This window comes from Carettochelys insculpta, chromosome 12, assembly GCF_033958435.1.
Source record: "Carettochelys insculpta isolate YL-2023 chromosome 12, ASM3395843v1, whole genome shotgun sequence".
Classification (NCBI taxonomy): domain Eukaryota; kingdom Metazoa; phylum Chordata; order Testudines; family Carettochelyidae; genus Carettochelys; species Carettochelys insculpta.
In genome coordinates, this window is record NC_134148.1 from 21,042,251 (window position 1) to 21,069,442 (window position 27,192).

General features: G+C 42.3%; 1 protein-coding gene across 1 annotated transcript in view; it reads left to right on the forward strand.

Annotated features, from left to right (window-relative positions):
- The first annotated feature begins 270 nt into the window (after positions 1–270).
- The window catches only part of WDR72 (WD repeat domain 72), a 186,610-nt gene continuing 159,688 nt past the window's right edge, over positions 271–27,192 (forward strand). Inside the window, exons 1-11 of the mRNA XM_075007021.1 lie at positions 271–423; positions 1,810–1,916; positions 5,124–5,202; positions 9,885–10,059; positions 10,769–10,845; positions 14,638–14,757; positions 16,971–17,116; positions 17,459–17,555; positions 20,341–20,482; positions 20,996–21,241; positions 24,730–24,950. Of these exons, the coding sequence (XP_074863122.1) occupies positions 271–423; positions 1,810–1,916; positions 5,124–5,202; positions 9,885–10,059; positions 10,769–10,845; positions 14,638–14,757; positions 16,971–17,116; positions 17,459–17,555; positions 20,341–20,482; positions 20,996–21,241; positions 24,730–24,950 (1,563 nt within the window). The remainder of the gene's footprint in view (positions 424–1,809; positions 1,917–5,123; positions 5,203–9,884; positions 10,060–10,768; positions 10,846–14,637; positions 14,758–16,970; positions 17,117–17,458; positions 17,556–20,340; positions 20,483–20,995; positions 21,242–24,729; positions 24,951–27,192) is intronic.

Genomic DNA, 27,192 nt, shown 5'->3' on the forward strand with positions numbered 1-27,192 from the left:
AGGGTCAGAATGCAGAAGCTTTAGTGGCAGTATCTCAGGGCTAAGGGGGCTCCACAAGAAGATACACAATTTTGGCAGCTCATATATCCTTTTGGGGGGCCCCCTTAGCTTGGGGTCCTGGGCTGCAATCCCTAAAGCATCTTCCTTGATCCAGCCCTGTCTTTGAGCAGTATTGTATGCTCTCCCCTGTCAAATGTTCGGGTTGTGTTCTTCATAATTTGTGCTACCTGGAACTATTTTAACTTCTTTTGTTTTCAGATCTTGTTCCCTATGAAATCATCGTTTCCAGTTGTGGCACTATGGGGGAAGAGAGCACCCTCTCACAGCATCACTGCCATAATGATTACAGATGACCAGCAGATGATTGTTACAGGAAGTCAAGAGGGACAAATATGTCTTTGGAATCTCTCATCAGAATTAAAGGTTTGTGCAGGGAGGGGCCAAGGGGACAGTTGCCCTGGCACCTGCTGGTTCAAAGGAGCCCAGGGCTCCTGGTTGCTGCTGCAGCTACTGTGCTCCATGCAGCTTGGAGGGCTGGGGGAAGGCTGGATGGCTCTTTGTTTATACCAACTGTAGAGTTGTCTGTCAAATAATGTGGGTGGAGTTCTATCTTTTAGTGTTAATAGACTCTAGATAACACCATTGTGATGAGTGTAAAAGATAATGTGTGGTGTTCTTTTCATTGGAGAAAACGAATTAACCAGCTTGTTAAACATGAAAATAAACATGGGTGCAGCCAGTTCTTATCAGGTCTTAATGAATGTTCCATGGATAATTAGTGGGCCAAGGGCCACAATTTGAGATCCAGTGCAGCAGAGGATAGCAGATATAATTAGGATGGGTCTTGTTCTAGAGAGTTCTTTAAAATCAGTGGCACAGTGTGATCCTGTATTTCCAGAGAAGATATCCATTATAGAAGCGTGGTTGGTAGGACTAAAAGAATTATGAGAAATGGAAAGCCTTACATCTTCTAAGCTAAAAAATGAACTGTTTTAGGAAAGATGGACCAAGTGGGATAAGTGTTGTAAAATACATAGTGACCTAATCTTGTAGTCCAAGCAAGTGTATGTACGGTAATTCATGACCCTTATGGCTTTGATTCTGCTGTGTTCTCAGACATGCTCTTGCTGCTTCTTTGTTTGGGCTCAAGCATGCCATTTACACACACAAGTTGAGGAATGCTGCACTATGCCAGCGGTAATTAACGCAGATTTCCTTCCAGAGCTTCCAGGTGTGTAGGTGTACATGCCTTTCTTTAGTCATGGTAGCTAAAATGAGTTAGCTGGTATCTTAACGGGACTTTTTCAGTCACATTAATTGGACGTTAATCGGACAGTGTTTCAAGCATGATTTGCTGGCATCTTAATGGAGCTTTCCAATAAAGTTAAGGAAACATAATTGAAAATATGGCCTTTTTGCCCGTCAAAATATAAGTCCATTGGATTTATTGGAGCCTATTTAAGTGCTTTTCCAGATCAGATCCTTAGTGCATTCAGCCACTTCTGCTACTGGTGTGTAGTGGGTAGCAGGGCTGTGGCACTCCAGTTCTCTTACCCATTTGGCGCATCCACTCAGAACTGCAGTCTTTGAACCTCAATGATCACAGGGATTACAGTTGCTCCTTTCTGCATGTAGGCATGCAAGTGGTGCCTGCACACTCTGCTTGCGCGTGCTTGGAGCTGCTGTGCACACTGTGTGGGGATCCAATGTGTACCCTCTACCCGTCAATACAATTAATAATGAAATTATTTCTTAAATTTGGATTACCTGATGATTGATACCAAAAATATAACTGCTTTGCTCTCCTAGGTTTCCTCTAAAGAAATTCTCTTTGGCCATACTACTTCAGTAACATGCTTGGCGAAAGCAAGGGACTTTGAGAAGCAGCCATATATAGTGAGTGCTACTGAAAATGGGTAGGTAACTGAGTTTTCAAATGTTCTTTGCATCACAAACCGTGTGGCAGGGTTGAAGAACAAATGGTGTATTTAGCAGCAGACTTCCAGTCCACTCGCATCATGGCATCAGAAGGTGCAGGGGTCACTTAGTATTAATTCCTTTCCACAGAGGGCCCTCGCTTCTGCCAGGTGGAACTGTCAGCTGGCCCACATACAGCATGGAGATGGGGCGCGCCTTCTGTGGAATGCAGAAGGGGCTCTAAGTCCAGAGAATCCATGTGTTGCCAGGAGCCTGTTCCCAAAAGAATGATTTGTCAAGGGGCAGCAAGGCCCTGTGTGAGCTTGGAGCTGTGTGAGGGAGCTGGCAGGACCAGAAAATTACTTAGCACCATGAATACTGACTCTTGAGGAAGTGAGGCTTTGAAGGAGGTTGATCTACCCAAACCACCTGTAGCAGGATTGGCTGCTGCTCAAGCATCCAGTTATGGCTATGGTGGTTCTGCAGCATTTGCCTCAGTTTCCCTTGTCTTACAGGGTTCATCAATAACTCAGTATCCCAGTCCTACAGTATTTTCAAACACCAGTCTTCTGGAGTATAACTGAATAAGTCCTTACTAAATAAAGAAACCTTCAGAAGCACTGAACCCAGTTCAGTTTTTCTGTCCTGTTGCATTAGAAGTCCCTGGTCCTCCTTCCCAAAGATGGGTTCAGATCCTTTTCACCTCTCAGAAATCAGTCTTGCCTCTGCAGCTGCTTCCTCAAGTCACCTACAGGTTCCTAGGCTTCTGTCCTGCCTAACCTTCCTACCTAGAGTGTTACTAGCATCCCTTCAAGTTCCCTTCCATATGAGCTACTCCAGAAGCCCATCCCTTTTTCTCTTACAAAATGAGGCCTGGCCTGAGTTAATCCCATGATTTCATTGCTTCATTCTCTATTACCCAACTGGGAAGGGAAGCTGATCTAGGCACAGGTGAGCTGAGGCCCAATTTCCTCTTACAGGGGCCAACCATCTTGTAATGCCACCTTATGCTTGCTGGATTCTCAGCCCTGTTCTAGAGGGGGCTGCTTATGAAAAAGAAATCATGTCCCTGCTTCCTGTTTTGATTAAATGATGTGGTATAATTGGGTAACTAGGTGAAGGAAAGAGGTGGGAGACCCTACAAAATTAATTCTGTATTATTTCCCTGACACTCCCAAGTTGATTTTGGCCATTGTACTAACGGTGAGGTTAGATCTCCTCTTAATTCTGAACTTCTACTTTTATGGCCTTAAACTACTCAATGCTCAGGAAAGTATTCCATTGCTTAAATAATAGTTACATAATAAAACATGACTTGGAAAAAGATTTAAATGGGGGTGGCCAACCAGTTAGGGTCTGAGAGCCAAAATAGCTGTTGAGTGCAAAGAGCCACGTATTATAGATAAATAGATATGTGGCTCAACGACTTCCCAATCCCCCTCTCCTCCCTTCCTCCAGAGCCAGAAACCCCCAACCCCCCTCTCTAACCCTATCCCACACCCCTCCCACAAAGGCAAGCGCCCCAACTTCTTCACCCCCCCGCTCTAACTCAGTGCCTGGGAATCACTGGAGCTACCACCACATGCTTCTCCCTTAAGGTGCTGGGGTACATGCACCGAGTGGCAGTAAGCACTCACAGCTCCAGGCAGGAGCTGCATTTCATTGCGCAAAAAGCCTCCTATGGCTCTAGACCTGCAAGTTGGCCACTCCTGGACTAAAAGCTTTTATTGTATGTTATTTGGAGAAATGATGAAAGATGCTTCTGTACTGGTTAGACAAGGGCAAATGGTCTTCAGAACCCAAACCACTGAGAACTACTTAGGTGCACCTTTATAAGGGCATGACATTCACAATTGAGCTGTGGAAGTTTGCAGCATGAAGCTGTGCTGATTACAGATAGGATGCCTCATTTTCAGCAGAGGCAGGCTATTCAATATCTCAAAATTGTTTTGGTTGGTTTTTTTTGCGATATCAATAAAGCAATTTTATTTTTCTGTTGTGTACCTATCTTAATATATTATGTTCCATAAAGCACTGCGAAACTATTACTTTCTGAATAGTATAAAGTGTTTGGTTAAAATACTTTAAGAATAATGATTGCCATTTGTTCTACTCAGTCTGTAGATTTTTTTTCTTAGGGTTGCCAGACGTCCTGCAATTTGCAGGACAGTCCCAAATTTCCATGACAATTCCTGTGTCCTGCATTTATGCAAAAATGTCTCCCTTGAAATTTGTGTAAACATGGGACATACCATGGAAGTTCCCCACCTGCCAGGGTTTCCTCTGCTGGGGCTGCTGTCGGGGCTCATGTTCCACATAAGTATTATGAAAATGGTGGCAACCCTATTCTTAACATTTGTGCCCTGATCCACAAAGATATTCAACCAGGTAAATTTCATTCAACTCGATGGACGTTAAGAGTCTAAATACCTTTGTGGAACTGGGTCATAGCTGCCAAACTCTAAAAACTTGACATACCTCATAAGTTTTCACTTGCCAGGTAAACTTGATTGTACATCTACTAGATATTAGTTCCGAAGCATGTTAAATATAGATTAAAGTACGTTAGCTAACACAAAAATATATTTGAAAGCTAGTTCTCTAAATATTAATATTTGATTAAGGGTGTGTGTGTATGTGTGTGTAAATATATATATATGTGTGTGTGTGTATATATGTATGTATGTATATAAAAATATGTGGTGCTGTAGTGTATTAATGAAGTAGACTTTAGAAACAGCCTCATGGTGGCACTGTTTATTCTTTACAGAAAATGATAGCCCATCTCCAGAACTTAAGTCTGGTGCAGTGTGGAAGATGTATTATTCTTTTCAAAATATGTAGTTTAAGTTCTGTGAAATGAATCATTTTCAGGAGGATGTAGTTCCAGCGAATGATAGTTATGGTGACACATTGATGAGCCGTAATGGCAGTATACCTACAATTTGTTGGAGGCCAGACTTGGCCTTAAAGTAGGGTTGGCTGCAAGGCAGCAGGGTGTAATTACCAAAACCAAAAGAAACAGATACTGTATGTCACCCTTTGCTAATGACCACAACATTTTCTTAACCAGTAATCTGTAACAAAAAGCCACATGAGCGATCAAACTGCACTTAAGTGCAGCGCTAAAGAAAAACTTGGTGGCACAAAATTATTCCAGCCAATTGAGTGGAAATGACAGAGTAATATGAAGTTATCTTTGGCAGGGAGATGTGTGTTTGGAATGTCACTCGTGGACAGTGCATTGAGAACGCAAAGCATCCGTATAGGCATACAGCAATCTGTGTAAGTATAGCAACATTTCATTGACTATTTCAGTGCTCTAAAATGTGACTTGCACATTATTACTGTATCTCTGATTTAGAGAAAATATTTTGAAATAGTTTATGGTTTAGGAATGGAACATACTTCATAAGGAATAAAATATAGAGAGCACAAAACTCGTTGCATTGTGTGAAGCATCTTACCATTATGATTTACTCCTATTTCATTTTCCACCTTAGAAATGAAGTAAAGAAATTTCCACTTTGTGTTTCACCTCTAATTCTCAGGCAAACAGAAGCATTTCTTCTTAAGCCTCTAATTTTTCTAGAAAGTAATATCTATATATTTATTGATTGTGACATTTGAGCTTCAGGTATTGATGCACAGTAAGGCTATTTCTTGTGGCTTTTTGTTTTGGCCTGCATGAAGGCAACATGGAAAATGTTAGTTTAAGGTCGTCTATCTTGAAAATAGGTAAATGTAAACTCTGTAGCAACATTGTGTAAGACAATTTGCTAATGGCCTTACATTTAAACCTAGATAAATTAGTTGGAGGCTTTTGACTGCCAGTCTGTGAACCTCCAGGAAAATACTGTTTTCTTTCCAAAAATGCACTTTCATTCATGCCAGAGTTCAGTGGTAGACCGCTTTTTTTTTTTAAGATGTCAGATTGCTTTAAATCATTTTTCAGTCAATTCCCTTTCAAGTCTCTGCTTTGAAGTATATCCAGGTACTTTTTAAGTACCTAGATGCTATAGAATGAGGGGGGTACATGTATGTGAAATATGTAGATATGTGATTTAGGAGTGGATCTGAGTCAGATATGTTCGTAAAAGAATTGCTCATAGCCCCTAGGTTAATTAAAAATGCCTTTCTTCTTGAGTGTGGAAGTCTAGGTTGCAAGAGCTGAAAGCCTGAGAACTTTTTAGAGCTTTCATGAGACTCCCAAGCTACAGACAAATTCAAATATTTTATAGCTTGTAGAGGTAATAAAGTTTTTATGCAACTGTTTTGGTTTATCAGGTTGAAATAAATATCAGTCATAGCTTTTAAAAGAAATTGGTTCGTCAGCGTGTCAATTAATAGTTAATTAACCTTTACCAATAGACTTAGGGCTTGTTTGCCAAATCACTCATTGACAATTCATATTACCAGACGTACAACAACAATATGTCCTAATATGTTCTGCTGTGCAGAGACAACTGGTGCTTATGGAGGGAGAGGTGTAGGGAGGGCCACCCAGGGGAAGGGGAGCAGGTAGGACACCCCATTTAGTAATTAAAATATGGGAGAGTGGGGGGGTGCACCTCCCAAGTGCTAGCACGAATCACCTATGCTGCCTATTGGGTGTGGCTCAATTAGAGGTAAACAGTTATGGAGCTGGAGAACTGCTAAAAAGAGGCATAGCTGTGGCATAGCCTGTGGCTTAGTTCAGTCCATTCAGTTATTACGGGAGATCAAAGGTGGAGTCCTTACTTACACCTTGCTTAAGATGTCACATAGCCTGGAAGGGCAGGAGAAATGACACACATCTTCTGGAAAGACTAGCACCACTTACAAGGAAGTGCGGGGTGACATTAATACAGGACAAAGCTCATCCCTCGATATGCTGAGACATTGACAAATAATACAAGGGACAAATTGGGTACCTGATTGTAAAACTCAAGAAAGAAAGAAAGAGAGAAAGTTGTTTGGATAGGAATCATCATTCTTGGAAGAACAGTCTACCTGGTGTTACTGCTCCAGAAGTACTAATTGCTGATCAGACCCAGCTAGGGAGACCATCCGTCCCATTTTAACTGGGACTGGCCCTTTTATTAGTTCCCTGGAGAGCATCCTGACTTTTGTTTAAAATAAATACATAAATAAATAAATAATTGGTTAATTGTCCTGTATGTTGCAAAGCCAGGACCTGAGTTTTAAAGACACAGTGCTCTGAGGAGCAGGGTCTGTCTGTTTAAACACCTGGCTGGAGAGGATGGAGGAGGCAGGTGGTCTCTTTAAACAGGTTGTTTAAACATGCTCTTGCCAAAAGCCCCCGCTGCCTGCTGGGTGATGGTGGGTGGGGTGGAGGAGAGGCAAAGGGTAGATTGCACTCTTTGCTCACACTGCCTGACAGAGACTGAGAAGGCTGTCTCAGATAGTTCCCCCACCCCACAAACACTGCTGGCAGGTAACAGGACTGAGGTAGAGAGAGCAAAGCTCTAAGGTGGGGGAACCAGAGGCAGCCACCTGGGAGAAAAGGGGACAGCTGCTGGTGACTTGCACTTAGCTTGCTAGCCCACAGCGCAAACCCTACCTCTGAGGCTTCTCCATTCTTTCTACCTGTGCCTTCCCTCAAAGGCCAGAGCCACAGCCCACCATCCTGCGGGAGGAGGTGGAAGAAGGTGGTGTGATGGGAGAAATAGGGTTGGGGTAGGGAGTTTGACTGCCTCACTTTGCATAGGTGTTAATGGTTTAGAAGGGAAAGAATTCTTTTTCCAACATTATTCTTTTGGAGTTTTGTAGCTATCTGAAAACTGATCAATATTTTTTAAATATATGTTACTTTACCAATTGATTAAATTAATAATTAAATTAAAAAGTAAATTAAAAACTAGAAGAACTTTGCCATACATCCTGCTTATTTGTTTGACTTTTCAATTAGAGTTGGATTTTCAGATAAGTGATTTCCATCAAGTGTTAGCCTGTGTTTGGGAAGGGGTATTTGAGCCATTAGGCTGCAGCCCTTATCTTAATCTGGCTCTGCCCTGGGGAATGAGGTAGCTAGGTAGGCCAAAACTGCAGGGAGTTGGGCTGGGGGTGAACGGATAGGGTGCGTGTGGTCCAAAGGCAGTAACCAGGAAACAAACAGGTGCCATAATTTAGTTAAATGGACATGGGGTGGGGTGTGTTAAATTGGCCGAGAAGGGTTCATGCTCTTTTTATACAGCTGGAAAAATATCAAAGGGCTTACACTGTTCCAGAACACCACCCCAGGGCTCCTGCACACACACCCAGCCCTGATTTCCAGCAGCTCACTCACATACCCCAGCCCTCCCCCACATTCTCCAAACCCCCTGCTCTGGTTCCTGCAACTCTCTCTCGCTCACTACCATCCCTCACCCTACCAGCCCATGCTCTGGAGGACAGGAAGATGAGGACAAGGCAGTCACTTCTATGGAGCCATAACCACTTAATTGTAGACATATATTTTTAATTTTTACTTAGTTTTGTTACAATAATGCAGTCTATGGTTTAAATGAGTGCACAGTCAACTTAATGGTATATTGAATGTTTGTACTGCATAGTTGTAATGGATTGCCATTGAACTCACTGAACTCTAAGCAATTTTACCAGGTATTCCTAGGCCCAGCAGAAGAGTGGGGCAAAGGGGACAGTTCATAGGGGCCTTACATTTCAAAGTGTCCTGGAATTCCGGCTGCTGCCACTGCTACTTTGGCAGGGGTGGTAGCCTAAGCCTCAGCCCTGCTTGAACGGCTGTGGCAGTGCCCCTCCATGTGGCTGGCGGAGCGTGTCCTGTGGTGCTATCTGGGCAGCGCCAAGGGCTGACTGCCATAGGCCCACCCCTTCCAGGGCACAGAGCTAGGTCCGCTTTCCATCTTGCCCTGGGGCCCGTGGTAACTGTCGGCCCAGCTGTTGCTGATATTCTCAGATGAGTACAGGTGCATGCAGATTTTGATGATATCAGGACATGAAAATGTTGTTTGATTGCTAATTAACATTTCCCAAATCTAGTTTTAGAAGATCTTCTGTATTTCCACAAACACATGGGCTATGTCTACACTACAGCAGTTCATTAAAAGAAGTTCTTTCTGAAGATCTTTTCCAAAAAGACTTCTTTTGAAAGATTGTGACCACACACAAAAAAGCAGATTGAAAAATCAGTCACTCTTTCGTTAGAGAGTGGCCACATGCTGACTGCTCTTTCGAAAGAACTGGACAAGAAACAGAGCATGCTGAAAAGCCCGGTGCCATGGAGCACTGCTCTTTCAGAAAAGGGATCCCACAGTGTCTACACACACTTTTTTCCCAAAAGAATCTTTTGGAAAAATGTGCTCTTCATCATATGGAAGTGGAAGAGGACCGCCAGAAAAAGTGCTGCGTTCTTCAAATTTAATATTGAAAGAATGCAGTTTGGGTATAGATGCTCCATGGGATTTTTTGAAAGAGCTCTGGCTTTTTTTAAAAAACTTTCTATTATAGACGTAGGCATGGGTTGTAGGTTGAAGTTCCTTTTAGAATGGCAACAGTATGTCGTATATGGTGAGAGATGAGGTCTCTCTGTTGAACAAATCCCAAACCCATTTAGGATTTTATGGGGTAAAATACACCCCTTGAACCATGATCAGGAAGTTAATAGTTGGCCAGTGTAGATCATTGAGTTTTGGTGTGAGGAGCACCAAAAGCCCTAAGCACCGATTTGCATTAATTTTATTTTATCATCAGACATTTCAGAAAGCTAGTGTCATGAGCTGAAGCAGGGAACATCATTTTTTTTCTGCTTGCTCAGAATTATATGCTGGTATTAACTGGCTCACCTGTATGGTTCAGCTGCAGTTTAAAAATTAGCTTTAATGTGTGTAAAAATACTGTCTGTGCTAATGTTTTTAATTGGTGTACATGAAAGATGGAAATAATTCATAAGTCAGCTTGTGTAGCTCTCTATAATAACCTTTTCTTGCTTGATTCTATTTGGACAGTATTACCATTGCTCATTCCGAATGACAGGAGATGGCTGGCTTCTGTGTTGTGGACAATATCACGATGTCCTCATTATTGATGCGAAGACTTTAGCTGTTCTTCACACTTTAATATCTTTTCAGTCTTCTGATTGGATCAGTTGCATGTGCATTGTTCACTCCACAAGGATTCAAGGTACATATTGTAGTGACAGGCAGAAATAACAATATAAGCAGTCCAGTCAGGTCTTGTTTTTATATAGTGCAGCAAACACCTAAAGATTATTTCTGTACTGCATTTTATGTATGTTTAGGGAAAGATATTGACATGTTTCACAAATACATTCAGGATATAAAATACTTTAATATTAATACTTCAAGATACATTTATACTTTAATGTCAAATCAGACCTAAATTACTGTGTTTTGCATCTTATGTAGAAACCTGACAGCTGGCAAGAACTATTTTTAACATGTTGTCTATAATTAGCTGCATGAATAGGATACCTGTGGAAAAATTATTATAATCTCACTAATATCACACCCATTTATGTGTACAAAAACACAAAGGGTCTGATTTTTTCAAAAGTGTTTATGTGCAGTTGCTTTAACAAAGTGCTTGTTTGTACATCAGATTGACGGCTAAGTGGATGGTTGAACATTTTCATATAGAAGGACCTTGTGTGCTTGCACGATACATTGACTGTTCATACTTATTAGACATTCTGTTTTATGTGTTAAGTCTGGAATATGAAGTGCAAAACACTGAAGTTGGTATTGTAAAAACAGAGTGCACCAAGTTCAGTCCCATATAAGAGAGCATTGGTGGTGCTTGTGTTCTCAGTTGGCTGAAGTCACAGTGACCTGAATTTGTTTTCATATTAAACATGTATTACCCTTTACAGAAGATTCATTAGTAGCAGTATCTGTAACTGGAGATCTTAAAGTATGGGATTTGTCCTCATCAGTGACCAGCATACAGGTCAGTTTGCATGAAACATGACATCTTAACCTAAAACAGGAATGTAAATTATAGAACAGACAAGCATTTGCAGACTCAAACACTGAACCAAAACATAGTGTCTTGTGAGTGTGTATTAAACAGTTATTTTTATAAGCATGTTAGTTGAAAAGGTTAAGGATGTGCCTCTTTCTAAGCTCAGTTTTCTCAGTGAAATTCCTAGGATCCATCATTCCTATCTCCTTTAAATACTACTGTGTAGAATCATGGAATAGTAGAACTAGAAGGGACCATTAGATATGACGTCCAGTCCCCAACCCTCACAGCAGGTCCAAGCACCATATCATCCTTCTTAGATATTTACCTTGTTCTTAAGTATCTCCGATGATGGAGATTCTACAGCCCCCCTAGGCAATTTATTCCGGTGTTTAACCACCCTGAGAGTTAGGAATTTTTTTTCCCCTAATGTCGAACCTAAACCTCTGTTGCTGCAATTTAAGCCTATTGCTCCTTGTCCTATCATCAGAGGCTAAGAAGAATAAGTTTTCTCCGTCCTCTTTGTAACAACCTTTTATATACTTGAATGCTGCTATCCTGTCCCCTCTCAGCCTTTTGTTTTCCAAGCTAAACAAACCCAGTTCTTTTAGCCTTCTCTCATTGGCTGCATTTTCTAGACCTTTAATAATTTTCGTTGCTCTTCTCTGGACCCTCTCCAGTTTCTCCACATTATTCCTAAAATGTGGTGTCCACAACTGGAGACAGTACTCCAATATGGCTATGTCTACATGGCAGAGCTATTTCGGGGTACCTCGGTGTACCGAAATAACTACTCTGCATCTTTCAGTGCATCCATTATTTTGAAATATTTTTCCGAAATAGCAGGTGCACTATTTTGGCACCCTGTCCACCTTGTTGCGGGAAGAGTAAGGGATGCCTTGAAATAGTGCTTTAATTTGACATTTGGCATTGTTTAGATAGTGCCAAATGCCAAAATAGCCTATTTTGAACTCCACTCAAAATAAACTACACAATTTGCATAGCATAAGTTGCATAATTGATTATGAGTTCAGGCTGTCTTGTAGATATAGCCCATATGTCTAATTCCTTTTTAGAATCTTGTTAAATTCTTGGCCCAACAACTTTCTTTGACATGTATAATAGTATTTAGTACTACAGTTTGCACCTCCCTTGTCTGGCACCCTTGGGACCTGACCAATCCCAAACAAGGGAATTTGCCAAATGAGGGGAGGTCCCCTGCCACAACCCTCCTAGCCTGCTGCTTCTCCCTGCTGCTTCCCTGGCTCAACCTCCTGCTGCTGGTCTCTCTTCTACTCCTCTCAGGGCCTCCTTGCCTCTAGCCCAGCCTCTGGCTCCTGCTGGACTGACACCAGCCACAGCCCTGTCCCAGGCTGCTGGAGTGGTTCTGGCCCCACAGGCACCAGCTGCAGCCCTGGGACAAAAACCTCACCAGCCTCTCCTGCCCAGGGCCATTGGCCTCCCTATTGCTGGGCTCTTCTGCTATTCACCACCCCACTGAGGGCCCTCTGGTGCAGTAATAGCCATGGTCTGGCCAGACCAGATAATCCAGGTTTTGGGTAGTACAACTTGTACCACAAAGAAAAATCTCAAATTCGTGTTCTCCTTTTTATCCATACTAACCAAAAGTCTAGCATCTCCTTTCTCCGGAGTACTTTTACTACAAAGTAGGATCAAAGCCTTAACAAGATTGTGTCAAGTTTGATGTCACTTCTAAAACCAGGTTCATTGTTTATAAAAATCTGTATTTGTTTAACATTTCCCTCCAGTACCTCAGTCGTAGACAGCAAGTGCTGCTGCAGCCTTGAAACTGCTGCTGCTAAAACTGAGTGATTGTGCAGCCACCAGTCACAAATGGATATGTCACAAACATATGGGGGTGTTATCCTGCCCCTTTACTCTTCTGCCCTTTGAGACAGGAGGGGTTCAGAGCTAGCAAGAACAGATCTTCTTCAAACACCCAGGAACACAATTCTCATCAATTGTGCTTCCCTCCTGGAGCTGCAAGGGTCAACCAGAGGCTGCTGTGACATTCTTGCCTGTGATGGTGGCTGTTTTGCTTTAACCTAACAGCTAAGATTGAATGAGCACTGTAGACCTTCTTGTGGAGGTTTGATGGTTGTGGGGAGGAGTTGTTTCGTGGCAGAAAATGTCAGTTTTCAGGGATGTGATCAATAATTAATAATAATTCCAACATAACCATTTTTGGCTTTTCAGCCTCAATAGTGAGCCTTTGATATTCACATCAAAAAAGACAAAAAGTAGAATTTTTTTTTCTTTTTGCAAGGCATTCATGCATTCAAAGCCAAAAAGATAAGACTATAATGACCGTAAAAGTGGTGTGAAAGTATTAATGTAAGTCAAGATCATTTACCCAGCATACAACTGTGCTATTGTTTGCTATGCTGTAAGGACGCGTCTACATTAGCAAGCTCTTTGGGACTAGCTGGTGCTCTTTTGAAAGAACACACTGAGAGTCCACACACAAAATACGTTCTTTCGAATTCCTTTAGAAAGAACGCTGCACTTCTTCCGGATGCCGCATTCCGCTCCCGAACCAGGAAGAACACCTTCTTCCAAAAGAGTCTTTCACAAAAAAGCTCGTGTAGATGCTCCACGACTCCATCTTTCAAAAGAGCAGTCATCCATAGCGCCAGCCAGTCGGAGCATGGAGGTGCCCCTGCCAGCACCATCAAGGCTCTACGATCTCTGCCTCCAGCTGCTCTTAAAGCTGCAAGGATCCAGAAGCCCCGTGACAGGAAGCTGAGAGTGTGGAGGCAGCAGTCATGTGCACTGCTGCCCCACATGCTCCCCAGCCATCACTGCAGCGTATGGCACCACCACAGCCAGCAGCCAGCCACTCCAGGACACACAGGGCACCTCCAGAGAGCCAACTGAGGGGTCCCAGGAGCCCACCTGGGGCATTAAGCAGAGGGCCCCCTCATGGACAGAGACAGAGCTACAGGACCTCCTGGGCCTCTGGAATGAGGAGGAGGTCCTCTGAGACACAACAGGCCACTGGCAGAATGCCCTCACCTATGCCCAACTGGCCACCAGCTGCCATAGATCCATGGCTCTCAAAGGCGAGAGTCAGGCCTGGCACAGGCTCAGCTTCACTGTAAACAGCTCAGCAGGCCTCAGCAACATGTGCAGGAAGTGGCTGTTTAGCAGGGACCCTTTAAGGCAGCATGTGGCTGGCACTCCCAGAAGGGCTTTCTGGCCATGTGACCCTGTCCGTAGTGTTTCCTGCCTCACTCTTTTGAAAGAGAATCCAAGGCTGTGTGGACATGCTCTTTCGAAAGAAGAGATGGCTCTTTTGCTCCACTTCTTATGTGTAGACGTGATCTTTCAGAAGACTGTCCTCCCGAAGAGAACTTCCAGAAAATCATCTTTCAAAAGATCGCTGTAGTGTAGATGCAATGGCTGTTGTGCTTCTGAAGCTGCCAGCTTATAGACCACGGTTGGCTTTACATGAAGCAATGGCTAGTGCATACTCCTAGATCCATCAATATTTCCTATTCCCTCCCATGATCCTTGTCCTTCACTGACACCTCTTTGAGAGAATGAGGAAAGGGCCCACTGTATGGCCATCTCCTCCACCGGGACCAGGAATTCTTCCCCCTATTCACTGTTTAATGAAAAGTTAGTTTTGTACTGCATTTAGAAAGTGTATATTTACAAATTGGTTTAATAGATGGTTTCAGTCTTGAAATTCATAGCTTAAAAATCAGAATATTTTGCTTGTCTAATACTACCACTTTTTCCTCTAATATCTAGGAGAGGCAAAATGTATACGAACAAGAATCCAAATCTCTGGACTGTACAAACTGCCAAGCAATACGATTTTGCACATACACAGAGAGACTCCTCTTAGTCGTGTTGTCAAACTGTTGGAAGGTACAGCATTATGCATAGTACTTAATGCTTCCTCTGTAACACTGTGAGCAATTTACCTTTTGGAAAAATGAACCTGATTGGTTTTATATATAAATAATTGTGTTCTTTTGTAAATCAAATGTAGCTGCGCTCTCTAGCTATTAGGCGTATCCGAGAAAAGTGTTTGCTCTCGTTCTTCCCCAATTACCATAATTACGCAGTTGAGGTGTTGATGAAGGCCCAGCTTTTTAAAGGTGTTAAGTGCTGTGCTCTGCTGTGTTTTGCAATGCCTAAAAATCTGATTGTCGAAAGTGACATAAGCAGTTAGGCTTCGGAATCTCACTGAAAGTTAGTAAGCCAGAGCTGCTGTGGGCTCTGGAGCAAGGTGGGAGGGGAGCCTAGCTGTATTCCCTGGAAGGGGTGGGGCCAATGCAGGCGGGACAGGGCCTAAGGCATTTAGTCCTCAGTGCTGCAGGGACCACAGCTGCTGGGACTGTAGCAATTCAAAGGGGCTCAGAGCTCCAGCTGCTGCCACTGTTGCTCCTTTGGTAGTGGCGACTGGAACTCCGAGCTCCCTTGAAAGACTGGGCCTAGGGCAAGCCGTCCCTTTGGTGTCTTTCCCCCAGCCCCACGCCGCACCCCGTCAGCAGGCCTGCCCCTGGCCGTTCCATTATAATCTCTTGCCACAGCAGGGAAGGAGTAGCAGCTTCTGGATTTTCAGAGGAGATGAGACTGGGGAAGCCATCTTCAGCCATGCACTCCTGGGAAAGCATAGATTTGGGTGCCTTGTCTTTAGTGAAGAAATTAACTTGTGCCCCAGATGACAAAACTGGGAGAAAATCAAAAAGTGTTGGGAAAGGAAGCTAAAGATGTAGTGTGATCATGGCAGTAGATCTGTCAACATTTAATGCATTTTAAATAATATTAACAGAGGAAACTTAAAGCTCTCCTGACAGAAAATTTGAAGGTCTTAATTGAATGGGCTATATTCAGTCCTGATGTTAGCATAGTTATACATAGGATGAACTTTGTAACTGCAATAGAAGAACAACACAAATTACCTGCATTCTCCTGGCCCCCTGGCTGTGTGTAGATTACTGCAACTGTCAACGGAATTTTTTGTCAGAAGATATCTTCCAACAAAACTTCTGTCAACAGATCGTGGCCAAATTGCCAAGCGGATTCCACTTTGTTGACAGAGTGACTGGACTGCCCAGCTGCTCTCTCAACAAAATGGCCAACTGGAAGCACATCAGACAGGCTGCCCGATGTCCTGGAAGATTTGTTGGTTGACAGAGGGCCCTCGGAACATCCAGACCAGCTTTCTGTCGACAGATCTCATAGGCCGTGTCTACACTAGCCCCAAACTTCGAAATTGCCATGCAAATGGCCATTTCAAAGTTTACTAATGAAGCGCTGCAATACATATTCAGTGCTTCAATAACATGCGGGCGGCTGCGGCACTTCGAAATTGACGCGCCTCGCTGCCGTGCGGCTCGTCCCGACGGGGCTCCTTTTCTAAAGGACCCCATCTACTTCGAAGTCCCCTTATTCCCATCTGCTCATAGGAATAAGGGGACTTCGAAGTAGGCGGGGTCCTTTCGAAAAGGAGCCCTGCCGGGACGAGCCACACGGCGGCGAGGTGCGTCAATTTCAAAGTGCCGCAGCTGCCCACATGCTATTGAAGCGCTGAATATGTATTTCAGCACTTCATTAGTAAACTTCGAAATGGCCATTTGCATGGCCATTTCAAAGTTTGGGGCTAGTGTAGACACGGCCACAGAGAGCAGGATAAGACTGTCAACAAAAGTGCCGCATTCTGTCAATTTACTGTTGACAATTTACTGTTGACAGAACTCCTTGGGAATCTAGAGGGTCCTCAGGTTTTGTTGACAAAACTGCATTTTGTCTGGTGCACCCTCTGGTGCAGACATAGCCCCTAACTGTAGTTCTACCCTTAAGCCTTTAATGTTGTTTTAATTTTAATTGTTGAGGAGTGGGGGAAGATTGTCCTAGAAACATTTGGCCTGACTCTGATCTTACAATGTTTTAACAGTAGCGTAATGCCATTGAATTTAACAGGGTAGTCTGAATGTATACTATAAAAGCAGACTCAGAATGCTTTACTTATTGAATCTTTGCTCAAAGCCAGCTTTTGTCTTACCATGAAAGTGTCAACTGGAAACACATTATAACATTCATTTGCACTTATCCATCATTTTTTCTGTCTTTAGGTCTATGATTATTGTGATTTTTCCTTGCTGTGCACTGAATCCAGTAAAAGTGGTCAGTGCTTTGCTGGTGGTGAAGTGTTAGCTGCTCAGAGACTCATCATCTGGGCGGAAGATGGTCACAGTTACATCTACCAGCTGCTGCACAGGTGGGCTCCCATTGGAAATGAACACAAAAAGTTCAGGTACAAGATGAACTTTGGGACGTTTATTATGGAAAATCTCTGCATGTCGCAAATGATGAAAAACCAGAACAAAAACACTTTGGCACTAGGAGATTTGACAGCCCCGAGTCTTTGTTTGGCACAGCAGGGGATACAGGAATAAGATTAGCCATGTAGAACTGGGGCAGCTGGTGCTGTGGTTTCAAAAAGAAATCACTTGTAATTACTTATCCAGCAACTTTTAACTGAACTCAAGGATCTTGGATACTATCCTGCTTTTAAAAAGACACATGTCTAAAGCATTTGATTTTCCTTTTAATTGTACAGTGGACATTCTAAAACCATATATCCTGCTGATGGAAAAGTACTCAAAGAAACTGTTTATCCTCGTTTACTGTGCTCCACTTACGTGAAAGAAAATAAGGTAACCTGTGAATGATGCACCACCAGCTTCATGTTTTGCTTGTAATGACTAGACAGGCGTGCAGCAAACTGCACATTTAAAGCATTGAATCAAACTGTGTTTAGTTGTTGCATTGTTGTTACAAATAATTGATTCTAGTGTTCACTTTCAAATATGGTGAATTAATTACATATGTTACTTCATATTTTATAAAGGCTCTTTGAGGGTTTTTGGTTAATTTTCAAAAATTGTATTAAAGTGTATTAAAATTTAAAAGAAAAGGTAGAATATTGAGAATTCCTGTCACCCAAGAGGCACAGTCCTGCAAAAAGTCCCCACACATGCATAGCTAGTTGATCACAGGAACACTTAGTAAATTACAAAATGCATCTACCACAAACTATTTATAGTCAGATGTTTGAACACATTACATTTTACTGTGCATTCCTATCCTGATCCTGCAAAGCCATGTGCATGTGTTTAACTTTTTATTTTCCAGTGTGAACAGAATTTACTAGTGGCACTCAGTGTATAAAATTAAACACTTACGTAAGTCTTTGCAGGATTGGTATCTAAGGCCTGAGAAGCTGTTTCTAAAGCTTAGGGAAGGCTGTACAATCAGGAAGCTGAAGGATCAACTTCTAGTTGTAAACACTTGCCAATTGCAAGCTTACTAGCTTGACAGTGGATGACACAGATGAATTCAGTTATTGGAAAGCATGCATCTAAATGGTTGCTTTCCTCTCTGTAAGAGTATGTCTATATTTACCAGAAGATTGGCTCATTCAGGGTCAGTCTTCTGGGGTTTAATTTAGTGCACCTAATGGGGATGTGCTAAATCAAACCATCAGAGCTCCACCATCAACCCTGGTGCTCCTCCTCACTGTCAGAAGGAGTGAGGGAGTTCGACAGGAGAGTTTCTCCCAATGACCTCCCTCTGTGGGGACGGCCAGAAAAATTGATCTGCGATACAACTCAAGCTACGCAGTTGTCGTAGCTGGAGTTGCATATCTTAAATCAACATTTTAGCCTGGCGTAGACCAGGCCTATGACTAAAGATGATGGTGAGTGGTTGAATGAACAGAAATTGAGTGATTTAAGTACCAAATAAGGTATTAGTTACTACAGTCCCTACTCTAGTAAAAACAAAAGTCCTGTTGATTTTAACAGGGATTTTGCCTGAGTAAGAACAACAAACCTTGGACTGGTGATAAGATTTATTGAATTTTATTTACTTTTTCACTGACAAATAATAGTATGTGAGTCCTGCTTCTGTTGAAATTAGTTTTGATTTTTTTAGACTGAATTATATGGAACCAGGATCAGGCACTAAAACCATTCCTCAGGACTGTCAGAGAGGCATTTTTATTTATACCCCACCAAAAGCATTATTAAATATACAGAGCTGTGTGAGGTTGTTTTTTTTTTTGTTTTATTAATCCCCTCTTTGTGTTGCTAAGTAAAAATTTTTAAATAGCCCTTTTGCTGCACAGTCTTCTTCAGCCTAACATGTTTAATTTTTATGTGTTGTGAAGTCAGAAGGTCAAAGACCATCAAGGAAGAGAAGTAACCAACATACATGGCTAAGCAATGATTGGGTCATTACAGGGGCAGAGCAGCTTATGTATATTTTTTCCAACAAATAAATGCATTGTTTCTTTAAAGTATTCATAAAATACCTATTTTCTGTTGTTATTTGATGTTTGGCTTCATCTTGTCTAATTAATGTCATGGAAAAATCCATGGTGATTTTATAGCAAAATCGAGTGTGTGATGTCAAAGTAGCTTGTGAGGCTGTCCAGAGATCAGGAGTTTCTCTTTTTTTTTTTTTTTCGTAGGGGGACCCAGGTTTATAATTCTATGGTCTTCTCTTCCCATTTGCCATCACGTAACATCCTTGTTGTAACTTTTAATAATTTCACATATGGAAAAGTGATTTGCAGGTGTTGTTTGTGCCTTGGAGAATCTTCCCTCAGAATAAAAGCTCAGAGCCCAGCTTTCATTAACTTTTAGGTAGATGCTAAACAGCCATCAAAAGGCACTTTGTGCCTTTGAAAAGCTCAACCTCCATGTTTTTTCACATGTATTTTAACGCAGTTTAAGGGTGCGGGAAAAGAACTATGAAAGCCTTCACTGTTAAATGCTTCACAGGCCTACATATTGGGCACTAGTGGGATAGAGTATATTATATCAGATATGTGTTAATCCCTACTGTCAGGGGTCTCTGATTAAATAGTGTTCACATCCCTAGTACCAATAGATAAATGTGTGACTTCAACTATCAATAAACAAAACATTTGCATTCTTCATGTATTTCTCTCAGCATTGTACAATAGCTACTTATAATGAATTCAATAAGCAGAGACCTGTTGATAGATGTCAGTAACAAGTCTGATTTCTTCAAGTATATTATAGCTCAGCTCTTGATATCTTTTTGCACATGAAGTAAATGATGACACTGTTAGGCCATGATATAATTATGGCCAAACACTGTCTCCACACTTTTTCTTGGTGTCATATAATCTATTGTGAATGTAGGATTCTTTTTGTTCTGTTTTTTTAATAAGATAATTTAGCTTATATGTCTGGAATTTTTTTGGACCAATGTCTGCTCACCTTACCGACTTTCTGCGAAACAGTAACACAAAGCAGGTAAAGAGCTGAGCACTATTCAGTCACAGAGGAGGATTCAGCCTTTTGTTTCTACCAGTATATTTCCAGATGGTATAGTTTTGTTTTGCAATTAAGTATTGCTCGAATTTCTCTTCATATGGAAGCGTTGACTTGTTGCTGTTATTTTTATTAGAGTTTTCCTTTTGTTATGGGCTTTATGAATGAAAGGAAGGAGCCCTTTTATAAGATACTTTTTTCTGGAGAAGCATCTGGAAGAATCACCCTGTGGCATATTCCTGATGTTCCAGTGTTGACGGTTGATGGATCACCAAAAGGTTATGCAACTTCATATATGCTGTGTAGTGTTTAATTACAATATTGCTGGCTCAGTTCTCATGAAAAGTGATGGACTAAGCACCCTGGAAAGTAGAGATTCCCTAGTTATTCAGGGTAGAATTCATTTGTGGTTTGTAAGACCAATGCAAGGCTCTCCATACCAAAACAGACATGCATAGATCCAGAGGGGACAAACATAGGCATAGTCCTGGCACAGATTGCCCAACCTGGCTAAAATGTCATGGAAAGTGCTGTCACGGTGTGCCTACATAGGCTAGTACATGGATAGCCCCACTAAGGGACTGTGTGATCCAACTGGTGTGGAAAAACTGCAATTGCTGTTCCAAACCACAGGAAGAAAGAAGGGCCCATTAGGTGGGGGTGGTCAGGACACAAGTGTGTTTTTTTTTTTTTTATATTTATGTTTATGATCAGTCACTCATTTGAGTTGTTCTATACTTCTGAACTCCTGGAAACATCATGTGAATTATTTTTGACTTCCATTTTGCTAGAGATCCCAATAGCAGCAGCTTGGACTCTTCAGGATGATTTTGACAAACATCATTCTATGTCGGAAGGCATTATTGATCATCTTTGTGCATCTAAAGATGGGACCAAAAGTGCAGCAATCAGTTCATCTGTTTATGTGCCAAAGCTTGATAAGCTGGTGTGTGGGTGCGAAGATGGGAAAATTTTAATTACACTTGCTTTGCATGCAGCCAAAGCAAGAATTTTAGAAGATGTTTCCTTGCTGAAATGTAAGTTTTTAATGAAATTCTATTTAGTCTAATGATTAAACAGGCATCTTTTCATATTCTTCTAAAGGAAAAAGGATGGAGGAAATAGGGACATGAGCATTCAGTTTTGTTCTCAGGTTGCTGCTACACTACCATGGTCCCATTGGAGGGGCCATTGTAATAAGGAATTCGAAGCAAGCTAATGAGGCGCTGACATGCATATCCAGCACCTCATTAGCATAATGAAAGCCTCACAAACAAATGTCAATTTTCAGAAATAAGTGCCCCACTTTGACATTTCCTTACTTTGTTCTAGTTCTGTGGGAGTAAGGGAATGTCAAAGTGGGGCACTTATTTTGAAGGTGCTCCCATCTTTACTGTCAATCTGAAAAGCCACATTGGTTCATGTGGTCACATGGCCATCATTATGCTAACGAGGCACTGAATATGCATGTCAGCACCTCATTAATTAGCTTCAAATTGCCTCATTACCATGGCCCCTATGACAGGATCATGGTGGTGTGGCAGCAGTCTCAGTTACACAAGTCCTGCTCTTGGTGATATTGCTGAGAGCAGCAGCCATGAAACTGAGGGAAAATTGAGTCTTTCTCTTTTCATTCAGTATTGCTTCTCTCATGGAACAAATAAATGTTTACACTGTTCTCCTGTGGATATGTTGCCATGAATCATTTGTTTAGTATTGTGCAATGTACATATTGTATTTTTCCATCAGGTAGGTGAAGAAATTGTCACTGCAAGTCAAGTATAAATATGGGTCATATTAACATGTCTATAAATTATTTGCATATTCCAAATGTATGGGTTTAACTGATTTTAATTCTCAGAAGTGTAAGTTCTGGTTGACCAGCTTCTTCTAAATGCTAATTTACATCCATGTTTCTTTTGGTATGAATTCTCCTTTTTTACCCTAACTAAACACAATACCAGATTATAACACACATTATTGATCCCCAATTTCTGTGTGTGTGTGTGGTTTGGTTTGGTTTGGTGTAACTGGTTTTTCCTTTTTGTCTAATAAAGTAACTTCTTAAATATTTGAGGCCCATATTTTTCCTTTAAAGAAATAAGAGCCTTATTGTAATGAATTTTCTTTTCAGGCCAGATTCTATTTTCCTTTACACAGGCTTTATTCTGCTGTATCTCCCTTGCTTATATTGCTGGAACTGAGAGAAGAATCAGGACCAATAAGACTACTGGGGATCATAATCCTGTACCTAGTTACAAACATTTTCAGGGACTGGCCCTAACTTTTATTTGTTTGGAGACATTTTATAGTCCTTATTGAATCCTGTGTACTGGGAGTTTCTCACAAGTTAGACTGAGGACCATGTTCTCTCCTCTTTAGCTACTGAAAATGCCCTAAGTCTTTCGTTAAAGATCAGGGAGTGTTCAAGGGAAAATGATAGAGTATGTTCACCCACCAGCATAGAACTACTTCTCTCCCTGTTGCAGCTGCTGCATTGGAGCTCAGGTTTGTGCTACCAATACTCTGTGCACACGTAGCAGAACTGGCTATGTTGTATTACAAAGAAACAAATGGTATGTCTACACTGCAGTATAAGCCAAGGGTTTGAACTCTGGTGCAAGCATAGTCCCTCTTCTCTCTACACACAAATTGTGCTAATTTAGGACTCAAATAAAGGGTTCCAGGATCCCACTGGGGTGGAGTCTCTAAGGGTATGTCTGCACTGTGAAATAAAGTTCAATTTATCAATGTAGAGTTCATAACACTCAATTTTATAAAGTTGAAGTTGTCTGCACCTGCCCATGAAGTCTACTTAGAGTGTCCCTACTAAAATTACCAAAGTTCAACTCTTGCAGCAGTGCATTGTGGGAACCTATCCCACAGTTCTCTGAGCTCCGTTGTATTCTATTTTTTTTCCCTGCAGACTGCACTGCCCTCATTCCCCTCCCTTTGAAATCAAACGGCAATTTTTCAGAAGGAAATTAGGAAAAGTGGGGAATCCCAGAGGGTATGGTGAAGGCACCAGGATATAGGAGAGCCAGCCCAAAATGCAGCATTAGCCAGGGCCAGGCCCCCAAACCTCAGGAGCTCCAGAGGTGGCTCCTGTTACCAAGGTGCAGGCATGTGGGTGCGGGTAAGGCCCCATGGGAGGAGCAGCCACGGGCTTCTGTTGATGATCAAGACAACAGCCACCCCCGCCAAAAAATGTTTGCCATGTGGGGGGGTGACAGCAAGCCTCTGAAAATCTTCACTGTCTTGTCCAAACAGCTAAGCTGCCACATGGTGTGATAAGGTGGATGTTAGCACACCTGCTGAAATGATGCGCCAAATAGCCATGCTGATCATAAAGAAGTGAAGTCAAAATGCCAGGCTTCCTGTTCCTACTTCCTGCACACCTGGAGAGCATGGGAGGTGAAAGTGGACAGAATGTACACCTGTGAGGCATTGTGGGATACCCAGGGGACACATCTGGAGGCTAACAAAATGGATTTAAAGTAACACTGTTTCCACATGGGCATAAATCTGACTTTTTAAATTCAAACTTGGCATTATGCCAAATCGCATGGTCGGAGTAAGAAAATTGACTTAGTGCTCGCAAAAAATCAACGTAATGGTATCTTCAGTGAAGACAGTGACATTCTAAAATCAACCTCACTGCCTTAAAATGGACTCTGTGCTGTAGTATAGACATAGGCTAAGCCTGCGTTAAGCTGGGGATCCAGGTTCAAGCCCTATTGTTCTGCTGTGTGGTTGAAGTCCCACTGGACCTGTGCTCTGGGATTCTGCTGAAAGTACCCCAGAATTCCTTTGAGTAGTCAAGTTTGCTGGGCAGTCATGTTTTCTCACACTGCACCATGAACAAAGGGCTAGAATTGCCATGTTTTGAGAGGACACAAGGAAGTCTGGAATAGGGATGTTAGAATTCAGGTCTGCATAATACAGTGTGGATGCTGGTGCTGCAGGTTGGGACCCAAGATTTAACAGTTCCTATTAAATGGGGGGTCTCAACTACAAAGGACAGTTTTCCCATTTTTGATATTCATAGTGATCTCAGGCAACACACTTAACTTAATAAATATTTGCATTGACTTTTATCAGAATTTCCAGATCCGAAGAAGTGGGTCTGCCCCACAAAAGCTCATCACCTAATAAATCATTAATGTTATTCTTTAAAGTGCTACAGGAATGCATTTTTGTTTGTGAAGATGCAGACTAACATGGCTACCTCTCTGTGACCTCTGAATAAAGGTGATGCTAACTCATTGGCAGTCCTAAGTAGTATTTGTTGTGTCGGAAGGGTTCAAAATATTTTTAACAAGCAAAAAGGGACAGCCTTGATATGCTAGGAGTGCTAACCAATTGCTTAATCTCCATATGTCTGGTGCTGACAGCACTCTTGAATATATTTCATCATGTCTATTTTCTGACTATAATATATATGAAGTAAAGAATCTGAAAGCTCCTTTTTAACAAAAATAAAATAAAGGACAGAAATCACGTATCTAACGTTTTTGTGTTACAGATTCTTTGCCTTACAAAGTTCTTCAGGGCCACAGCAGCAGTGTTACTTGTTTACTTTATCTACACAGTAAATCAGCCATTTTTGACCCGAGCTGGCTGGTGTCAGGTGGCCAGGATTCTCGCGTGATCTGGTGGGATATATTTACAGAGGAAATTTTGCATCAGTTCACTCTGCAAGCTGGTCCAGTAATGAACCTGTTGTTGTCACCAGAAAACTACAGGGTAAGTAAAGCCAGAGGAAAAGATGGGGATTTTCTGGGTTGGGAGAGAGCAAGAGTAACACTTTATTGGTAACTATACAGTAATAGTCTCATTTTATTTGTAACTTAATTACCAGTTATTAATGACTTAATTTATATATTTTGTGCAATTTCTATCCTGGCATTCTGTTCGGGGATCTGATCCGCCACTATTATGCTGGTTTGGTTCACATTCAGTCATCAGCCTGGTGAACTGGAGTGGAGTATCACTACTTGTCTTTCTCTGTGTGGCATTTTTAGAGAAAGCTAATCTTGAACGAATTTATTAGCCTAAGGGGACACAGGCCCTGATTCTTTCCTCACTTGTTTATGCTGGTGTAAATCGGAAATGGCTCCACTGATCTCAATAGTGATGCTGGTGTAAAAACATTGTGAGAGGAGAATCAGGCCAATAACATTTACTTATATGTAAATGTGTCTAATTATTTTGGAACCTGAAAAATGTCTATTTCTCATGTCTACCAAGATGTTTTAGAAACAGTCTTTTAATTCACAATGAATGATCAGCTCTAGTATATTTTATTTCTAATATTTTTATTGTTCATTTTTTAAATGTACAGGGCTCAATACAGCAAATTGTTACTTACATGAGAAGCCCCTGAAGCCCATGGAGCAAGGGTTTTACCACTTAAATTTCCAGCTTGGGTAGACATACCTGTGCTAGTTTTGATTTTGAGCTAGCTCAACAAAAATAAGAGGATAGATACGATAGTATGGGTGGCGGGCCAGCAGTAAGTAGTAGGATATTGTTGAGAAATTGCTTGTACACAGAGTTGTAAGATTTAACTGGCTCATTCTGACCTTCTGCACTGCAAGGCGAAAATCACACCGTTGGCAAAGGGTGGTAACATGATTTCTTAAGACCCCTTTAAGTGCTGTTTTCAGGGTCTGTGTTGGACTTATGTGGCACATAGACATTGCTCTGGTCCTTTGCACAGGGGGTGAATTTTACTCTTAGGTGAATTCCACCCTGTGTCAGTAAGATTTATTTGTGGAAATAAGGCTTAATGGGAACAGGTCCAATGCAAAATGCAGTTACAACATACTCAGTTTTTTGCAGTGGATATACACATTTTTTCTTCGTCCTTTCTGTCAAAAGTGAGCATTTTATGTCAGAAGAATGGCAATTTGAATTTCTTTTTCTTTCCAAAGAAAAACTCTGTTATTAAGTACGTTTGGTTATGTAGTTTCTGCTTTAATACCAGTTGATGTATGCAATTTTGAGTTCCCAACACACATGCATTGGATTGTACCTTGACTTTGGAGACCAGATTTATAGTTAATCTGTGCAAACAATTCTTGTGATGCTGTATTGCAACACTAGTTTCTAAATGAATGTACACTAAACTCCTTTTTCTCCAGTATTTGTTCAGCTGGAACTCTCATTTAACCAGCACCATCCCCTGCTGGCTCCACCCCCAGGGCTCTCCTGGCTGGGGCTGCCCCTAGACCCAGGGCTGGAGCTGACAGCAGGGCTCCACCCCATGCAGGCTCCTTGGGTTTTCATGTTATAGGTTCCCAGATCTGCTGCTGGGGTTAACTCATCCTGGTCCCTGGGTCTGGACCTGCCAGCTCTCAGCCCTGGGGCTGTCAGGGTTCCCCTGGCCCTAGCAGTGCTCTGCTCCCCGGTCTCATGGCTGCTGGCAGAGCTTCCTTCCCAGCAGAGTTCCCCCACACCCAGGCCCACCGACATTCCCCCACTCCAGGTGGTTCCCAGCCTCACTGCATAAGAACGGCGATACTGGGTCAGACCCAAGGTCCATCTACTCCAGTATCCTGTCTGCCGACAGTAGCCAATGCCAGGTGCCCCAGAGGAGGTGAACCGAAGACAGTGTTCTCCCGCTGCCAGTGTTCTCCCACTCCCAGGTGAGTTCCCAGCCCTGGGGCCTCCGGGAGAGCCCTGTGCCCCACAGCTGCCAGTGTTCCCCTGTGCCCCATTCAGCTCCCAGCCCTGGGGCTGTTAGGAGAGCCCCCACACCTTGGCGCTACTGCCATTTTCGCACCTCGGCCAGCTCCCAGCCCTTTGCCCTGGGCCTGCCAGCAGAGGCAATGGCCTTTGGAGTTCCCCCAGCCCCAGCCAGCTGCAGAGCTCTGTGCCCCCACTGAGTTCTACCAGCCCAGGGACTGCTGGAGTTCCTTGACCCCCAGTGCCCCCGCCAACTCCCCAGGTCTGGAACTGCTGGCAGGGCTCTGCACCCAGCCAG